General features: G+C 32.4%; 1 protein-coding gene across 1 annotated transcript; it reads right to left on the bottom strand.

The window, feature by feature from the left end:
- Positions 1 to 964: 964 nt before the first annotated feature.
- On the bottom strand, positions 965 to 3,604 carry LOC133679257 (protein RGF1 INDUCIBLE TRANSCRIPTION FACTOR 1-like). Its single transcript, XM_062101804.1, has 4 exons — positions 3,348 to 3,604; positions 2,859 to 3,056; positions 2,131 to 2,346; positions 965 to 1,717 (listed from the first exon to the last, which is right to left on the bottom strand). Exons 1-4 carry the CDS (start codon positions 3,372 to 3,374, stop codon positions 1,463 to 1,465), a joined length of 696 nt encoding a protein of 231 aa, XP_061957788.1. The 5' UTR covers positions 3,375 to 3,604; the 3' UTR covers positions 965 to 1,462.
- Positions 3,605 to 8,005: the final 4,401 nt, after the last annotated feature.

Below are 8,005 nucleotides of genomic sequence, written 5' to 3'. Positions count from 1 at the left end.
AAAACTTTTTAAAAATATTCAGTTATTAGAAAAATATTTCGCTCAAATATTTATTTTTTCCATGTTGAATAGTTGCATTATCAAATATTCATAACTATAAATAAAAATATTAATTACTTAAAACTTATGATTAACTATTATACCTTTAATACTAATAAATAAATTATTTTGACAATCAAGATTCTAAAAAGACCTTAGAAATAAGCCAATAAGGAGAACAAATTATTAAAATTCAAACATAATAAAATATATAAAAAGGCATCAAATCAAATTATTTTGAAAGATACTATGAATGAGATAAATAAAGATGGGTATTAGATTCAAATATTGGTAGAATGTAGATGACGTTAGAGTATGGGAATAAAATAAAATAATAAAAAAAACGCACCACTAAATTAAGAAAAAAAAAATGGTTAAGATAATAAAAAATATCAGAAATGCAATTCAGATATTTATCAACGGCGACATGGAACTAAACCCTAAAAATTAACATAAGACCGAACGCATCTCCACCAATTATAACATTTCGAGGGCCTCACACTAAATACAAATTATCAACAACCCGAAGAATCATTCAGCCACCTAAGCCCTCGTCAAAGGCAATCGTATGGTCAAGAATGAAGCACAAAATTGGGTCCACATAGACCGAGTTGAACAGCCCACTTGCCTAAGAAACCAAACGACCTTTTCTCACCCATAATAATAATAATAATAATAATAAATAAATAAATAAAAAATCCTAGCCAAGGGGCGGCTCACCTGCCTCCTGATACTGAGAATCAAGACACTTAGGTTTCCCCACTACCAATAGAGTGCTGACACGCACGAGCCACCAGTATTTTCGGATCCCGAAGATTACGTTTCAAAAATATTTGTTACTAATATCAGTACATATTAAAAAATAAAAATAAATAAAATGACAATTTAATAGAGAAACTAAAAAAGCCGCTGCTAACCATTCGTATTTACATTCAAAGATAAATTTTTCTTATTTTTATTTTCCATATATATATATATATATAAACACCATCCTGCAACTTAGTAGTAGTAGAAGTACGATTTTGAAGACAAGGAGTAAACTGTCTTTTCACTACCCACTTTCCTAGGGAACCCACCTACCAAAACCCTATTTACATTTTGTTTTCCTTGAAGCCCAAAACTTATGTATAATCACTCTAGCAAGCACCTCTATTCTTTCTTTCTTAATAAAATAAAAAAGGGCTTGCTTTCTTTTATTCTTGCCATCCAGTCCCTTTCACATTGGTGTTATTTTCTTCTTTCCCGTATTCTATTTGCTGCTGCTTCATATATACAATACATCACCATAGATAGAGTTGAAACCTCCATTACTGGTCCCTTTCTGTCAAGAGCTCTAAGCATGGGGTTGGAGAAGAGGGGCAATGAGATAACAAACATGTATACATGAGGGTGATCTAATAATTTTTGCTAAAGCATCAGTGTTCTAATATTCTATTATCAGTCCTCCCATTGGGGCTCGGTGGGGGATTCCCTTTCTTCGCTTTGCCGTCCGGTAACTAGCTGGTGTTGGAGGTGGTGTGGAAGGAGAGAAGCTCTGCACTTTGTTCTCATTGTTGATGTTGTTCTTCTTCATGTACCTCGCGTGGCTGCTGCTGCTACTATAAGAGTCCTCCGAATCCGATGCCATTGCCACTTGTTGCTTCTTTCTCTTCTGGAAGTTCTTTGATGTCCCAACAATCTGCCATTAATGCACAAAAAATATTAATACATTGTACCATTTTTACATCGTTTACCTGAGAAGAAAGCGCGCATGTAAATGTGGATAGAAAATATCGAGCACTAGGGGCAATTCATTTTCGTCACATTTTGTGGTCAGCTGGTTGATGAGAAAATTGTGGGGAAAAAATAAAATAATATTCGATACCAACATTGCCTTCTCATTAGTCCCTCCGAAAAATGAGAAAAGTCAACTTACTGTAACCACCAAGCACCAGCATAGAATTCAATTAAGTGGAATTTTCTAAATGCTTGCTGACCTAGAAAAAATAACACTGGTGGGTCTCAATCTCATTTCCCTCTTTCCCAAAACTTTCTCAGCAACCAAACAAGGAAAGACTGGAAATAAAATATTTCAGGACAATGTAATTATACCTTGCACCCAAGAGAGCAGAAGCGGAACGAATCGAGGAGGCTGCGCTCGCAGACCTCACAGGTGTTGGTAACACCTTTTCCAGGCCTAGGCTGAGGCCTCTCATTCAAAAACACAACTCTTGCACTGTTGATAACATAAGTTTGAACACCAGAGATGTCTAGCACCTTCTGTATTTCAGATACCCTTATCACATCATGATATGAAGACCTCCGTATCTGTACATTCACAAAGAAACAATAAGAGACAGTGTCAGACCACGCGGAACTCATGATTTCTTTTCGAAACTGTCCATAATGGAATCATGAGAATATAAAACGCAAACCCATGTGAGTTTTGCAGGATGTGGAAAACCCATAAAAATAATTGAAGAGAGTATTTCACCATTGCTCAAATTCATTGGCCAAATTTGTATGTTTGGGTGTTGAGAAAATGTAGGAGAAGGAGAGTTTATATTTGAAAAGTAGAATCTGCATTCAATTAAGACTAAATTGAGTTGAGATTTTTTAAAAACAGAATTAAAAAAAATAATCACTCAGCCACTATAAATGGAAATTTGAAAAAAGAAAGAAAGATTGGATTTACAGTGTCCAACAAAAGTAAAAGAAAACAGAGGGATTCTCTCAGTCCCAGAAAAGGAAAGCGAAAAAAGAAAAAAGTAAAAAATCAAAACTTTGACAAGAATGAGCAAAAACGCAAAGACAACATTTGGTAAGCAATTGAATTTTACCTGAATAGCATGGTGGTCCTTGTGGTAGGCAAGACAGAGAGAGCAAAGCGCACCATTCATACAATCCATACAGTACATATTGCACTCACTCTTGTGTGAATCAGCGTGCTGCTTGCATTGAACAAAGAACCTCTCTCTCAACAAAGGTTTAAGCCATGGCGGCCACCTGTTGTCCTCATCATCAGGTCCTCCAGCTCCCTATACAATTCAACACAAACAGATTGTTAGTATTAAAAAGCAATGAAAAACAAACGAGTCTAATCAAGAATCTTTCTATCAAACAACAAAGAAGAACCGCTACCATTGTAACTAGAACACAAACACAAGAAAGTACATAGAAATCAAAAGAAAAAACCCCACCAAGTAAAATGAAAGGCATTTTCCACAAAGTGACATTTTAAAAAACAAATGAAAACAACAAGCCAGTGTTTCAAATCCAAAAACAAAAGAGAAGGAAAATGAAGAGCTCATAAGAAGCAAAAGCATTACCATTATTCTCCTGTTCTTGGGCTTCATAGTGGTTTCTTGATTTTCGATCGCCAGCTTGAATGAGTGTATAAAGAAACAGAGCACTCTTAGTTTTAGAGAAATTGAAGAAAATGAGCGAATTCGTCCTGGTTTGTTCAAAGTAGGGGGGCAGAGGGTTATGATGTTGTGTTGTGTGCTAAGAAAAGAAGGGAGAGAGGCTTTTAGTTTAAGAGAAGCGGAGGCGGCTGAGAGAGGAGGGGGCTTAAATTGGGGCAGGGGGGTGGGGGGGAGTCGTTCTTATCTTCACACAAAGAAAGTCTACAAACCACCAAGCCTAACTCCGAACCCAAACCTCTATTAAAATAAGCCATCAAGATGCGTTGTGTGCAAGGAACCCACCTCATGTTTTCCCTTTCATTTTCATCTTCTCTTGTTCTTATCGTATTTTCTTTCACTTACTGTTCTTTTCTTTATTTATTTTAAAACATTTTTTGTCCCTCATTATTGGTTTTCTTCTTCTTCTTCTTCTTCTTTTTTATTAAAAAAAAAACATTGTGTGTTATTTATTTCTAATACTGGTTTGTTGGGTCATGTCTGCTAAGCTATGCTCTATATGATGGATAGACTACCTGTTTTATATTACAGTGGATTGGATAGACATCTCATGTCTTATCTTCTGTTTTTTTGCAAATTTTGAGGGAGGGATCAATATTCTTTGTCTGAAGCCTACCGAATTCATGATTTTGGTGGTTTATTTGTTATTATTTATTTTAGTTAATGTGTCTTTAATTTGTCAAACTATGTAAAATATCTACGTACAAAATTTTCTATGCTTGTCGTATAAAATAAGCTCATAATATATAACTCGTTGGAGTTCTATTTTCTCTTTAAGGATATGTTTTTGGTATGGTTTGAGAAGTTTATAAACCGGTGAATCATTGAGAAATTAAACTGGACAATTGGACAAACCTAATTCATTTGGTACGAAAGCTAGGAGAGGTAGTGGGTTTCCGATACCGATTTATATAAAGGATACTGTTCGCTATAACTTGTGAAAAATAAATTAATTTAATTTTAAAAGATATAACTTAACTGATTATGTTTTAAATTTAATCCTTAAAAATTACTTATTGGAGTTTTAAAAACTTTAGGATCACTAGAGGTTTAGATGATCGTTAACTTCAAGATCCATGAAATTAGTTGAGGTGCGCGTAAATTAGCACGAACATCCACATTAATTAAAAAAATAATTTGACTTTTATATTGGCATTTTTTAAAGGATTGGGGTCTAAATAAAGATTGATTAAAATTTAATATTTTTATTTAAAATTAATATTTTATATTTTTAGATTATCTTGTTGTTGTGTTGTTGATATAAAAATAAATTTTAAAAAATAAAAATATATATTATTTTAATATATTTCTAGAAACAATACTTTAAAAAATTACCTGCGACTTTAATCATCTTTGATTCTATCGGAACACTTCCGTACATTGCTAGAACAATTTAGTTGGTACATTTAATTCAATTGGTGATACGACTATTTCGAGAGTGGCCAGTGTTGGAGTTCTCAAAGCTTGTAGATTGCTCGTAATTCCCATAAATAAATTTAGAAAAGTCATTTGTTGTTTTGGGGACCCCCAACCAAAAGTTAGAACAGGAAATTTCTACGCGCAATCTCTTTTAAAACACTAGAAGGACGGGTCCGAGGACTTGGAAATTATGAGAGAGCTGCTTCTATTCTATTATATAACTCGAAAATTGAAGGTTATCGACTTCTATAAAGTATAAATTAATGCAAGAAGTTAGGAAGATAAACATTTTATCTTGCCGGACCATTTAGCATATGTAGTTTCAACTAGACGTTTCGTGCCATTATCGGGGGAAAAAGCCAAGAAGAAGGAGGGGGAGGAGAATTCCTACCTTCCCTTCAGACCATCAAGATATTTTTTTTCTATGAATGAATCTAAAATTAGAATAAAAAATATTTGTTGCTTAGTCAAATTAATGCTTTTATCTAGATATTAGCCTATTAATTGGTTGGATGAATCAACTTATAATTTCGATCTGAGCATATTAATTTGGAATATTGCTCCCGACACACCACTTTCGCATTCATTCAAAAATAGAATCTGTAATAACAACTATTGATACTTCATAGGGCACATTTTCATATAAGCGAAGTGAAGTATACTAAAGCACTTAATCATCTCCTTGTGATAAAATTAAACTGGATGGTTATATATATATAAGATTTTTTGTTTTTGTCTGAATCCTGGAATCTGAAAACCCATTGAATCCCGACTAATTCAATAAAGTTGGGTTGGTCCACTTAAAGATAAAGTTTTCTCAGTAATGATATATTCACTCAAGACCCTGTTTAAGAGAAATAAGTATCAAATTACCTGAACCAACCATGTATTTATATATATAAAAAATAAAATAGTTTCACAATTCATACATGAATCAATTCTGAGTTTCGCATGGGGCACTCATTAATTTTGAAATATATTGTGGATTTAATTTTTATTAAAATTGTGTCGATTGAATTTGTGATCGATCAATTTAAGTTTTTTTAAGCGGAACGAGTTACAACTTACGTGGATTGTTCATGAATTAAATCTATAATAAAAACAAGAATGGGAAAGTCAATCAAATTATATAATTTTTTATTTGATCGTATAATTGATCTGAAATTATAACATTTATTTTATAAGATTCGTTCTTATGGGGTTATTTAATTAGTGCTACCAGAGGTAAGGAATATGTTCAAATTTGGCTTGTTCATTTTTTTTTTGTATTTTTCTAATTATTTTCAGATCTCTTTCTTTATTTTTCTAGTTGTTTTGAGATTTTTATTTTATTTCACAGCTTATTTCAATCTAGTTATTATTTAAACCTATTTCGTAGCTTATTTTTAGAATAGATTTGATATTATTAATATTCAAGATTTATTAGAGTTTTTTCTAACAGGTTAAAATTGAGCTTGAACCTAGCTATCTGTCATCTATATACTATGCCATTTATTAATAAAGTTTTAAACAAATTGTATATTTATGAGAAAAAAATTTTTGACAATTTTTTTTTTTAAAAAAATACATACGTTTATATGTATGTATGCGTGACTACCCTTTCTTGTTTTAGGAAGAAAAGAAAACCAAAAGATGATTTCTCCCATAGCAATTTGCGTCATAAATATATATATACACTATTGCCCAATATTTTAAGAATTGAAAGCCCCTAAAAAACAATAATAATAAAAAAAAAAGCTTGATTAAGTTTTTGAATCGATATTCGTTTTCTCTAGGGATGAACTAAATATTTGACTTAATAAGATGGATTGCCTTTTTTTCTTATTGAAAAGCAAAGAACTACGCTTAAAGAAAAAAGAGAGCAAGTAGCCAGAAAATGCGAGCTCCATAATAGAGATGGAAATCTCAGTATCACCAGCAATCGGCATAAATGACAAAACCTTCTTATCAGTCATTATTACCTATAGTATCAAGTATTCTTCAAGTTGAGCACTGACTCGATTAATGAAGACAGCGCGCCGAGCACAATAACTCATCAGGGTTCCCGACCTTGGTAAATCGCCAATTTGGCAGGTCTTACTTCCTTTTCTGTACAGAATTATAATAACTGGAGATTGATTCAATGAATCGAGGATGTATATACGTGCAGTCATCGGTCAAAGTATTCAAGATATCAACACGGGCGTTAATGCTTTCGATCGTCAAAACTCAAGAAAAGGAGTGAAAACCTACTTAAGCCGGTATGAGCACCTAAGGAAGGAACTGTGGTTTGTACATAACCTGCCCCACCAATTCATTGCAGATTTGGATCACAAAATCTATGCCAGTTACAATGTTCTTGGTTAATTAATTTCTGGCAAGTGTGATCAGCGTACGTGTATCAAACAGTACTATTCAATTTCCTTGTTAAATATCATCTCACAAACACACATAGTAATTAGTAAAAATTAAGAAAAGAAAGAGCTCATAAATAGGTTTCCATGGTGGATTGATCTTGCCATAAAAAGAACGACATACGATAATTTTAGGTAAGGTGGGCCGGGCCTTTTGGTAGGTCAGAGGACAAATTAGCTAACCATTAGCACTTTTATATTTCCACTTCAGTAAAATTTAACCTAAATAAAAGAGAGAGAATCATATTTGACGATAAAAAAAAGGAAGAAAGAATGAAAGAGAATCACAATTTGACAAAAGAAACAAGCATATCTGATATCTATGGTCACCAACCCACACATATCAGGGAATTTATCGTAAATTTAGTATTCCTTTCCAGTAAAAATTAATATTATATAAACACAAATAGTTTATCTGTTAAATCAAGCGTGCAAAACTTGTTCTCACCATCTTGATTTTTTCTAAAAATACTAATCACTTAGCATTAACTACTACTCCTCCTAGCTTATCTTGTTTTATGGTATAAATAACTTGTTTGTTTTTGCATTTTAAAAACAAACAAGTTAAAATTAAAATTTTTGCATTTTAAAAACATTCTTAAAAAAATTTAAATTTTTTTATTTTTTTATTATTTCACATTAATTTTGTTTTATTAAAAATCAAAATCACATCAAAATCATGTGCGTGAATCTTTGCCTAATACATACAAGCCATTCAATAAAATATCATTTTTATGTAAGCACGCCATGTTT

Source organism: Populus nigra, chromosome 1 (assembly GCF_951802175.1).
Source record: "Populus nigra chromosome 1, ddPopNigr1.1, whole genome shotgun sequence".
In the NCBI taxonomy this organism is placed as follows: Eukaryota; Viridiplantae; Streptophyta; class Magnoliopsida; order Malpighiales; family Salicaceae; genus Populus; species Populus nigra.
The sequence above is the reverse complement of the archived record's forward strand: the minus strand, read 5'-3'. Positions and strand labels throughout refer to the sequence as shown.

Excerpts from the sequence above, each read along its gene's own strand:
- LOC133679257 (XM_062101804.1), bottom strand. The coding sequence starts at position 3,374 with ATGAAGCCCAAGAACAGGAGAATAATG. Across the intron at positions 3,057-3,347 it reads CCAAGAACAGGAGAATAATG|GGAGCTGGAGGACCTGATGA; the intron begins GTAATGCTTTTG and ends TGAATTGTATAG. Across the intron at positions 2,347-2,858 it reads AGGACCACCATGCTATTCAG|ATACGGAGGTCTTCATATCA; the intron begins GTAAAATTCAAT and ends GTGAATGTACAG.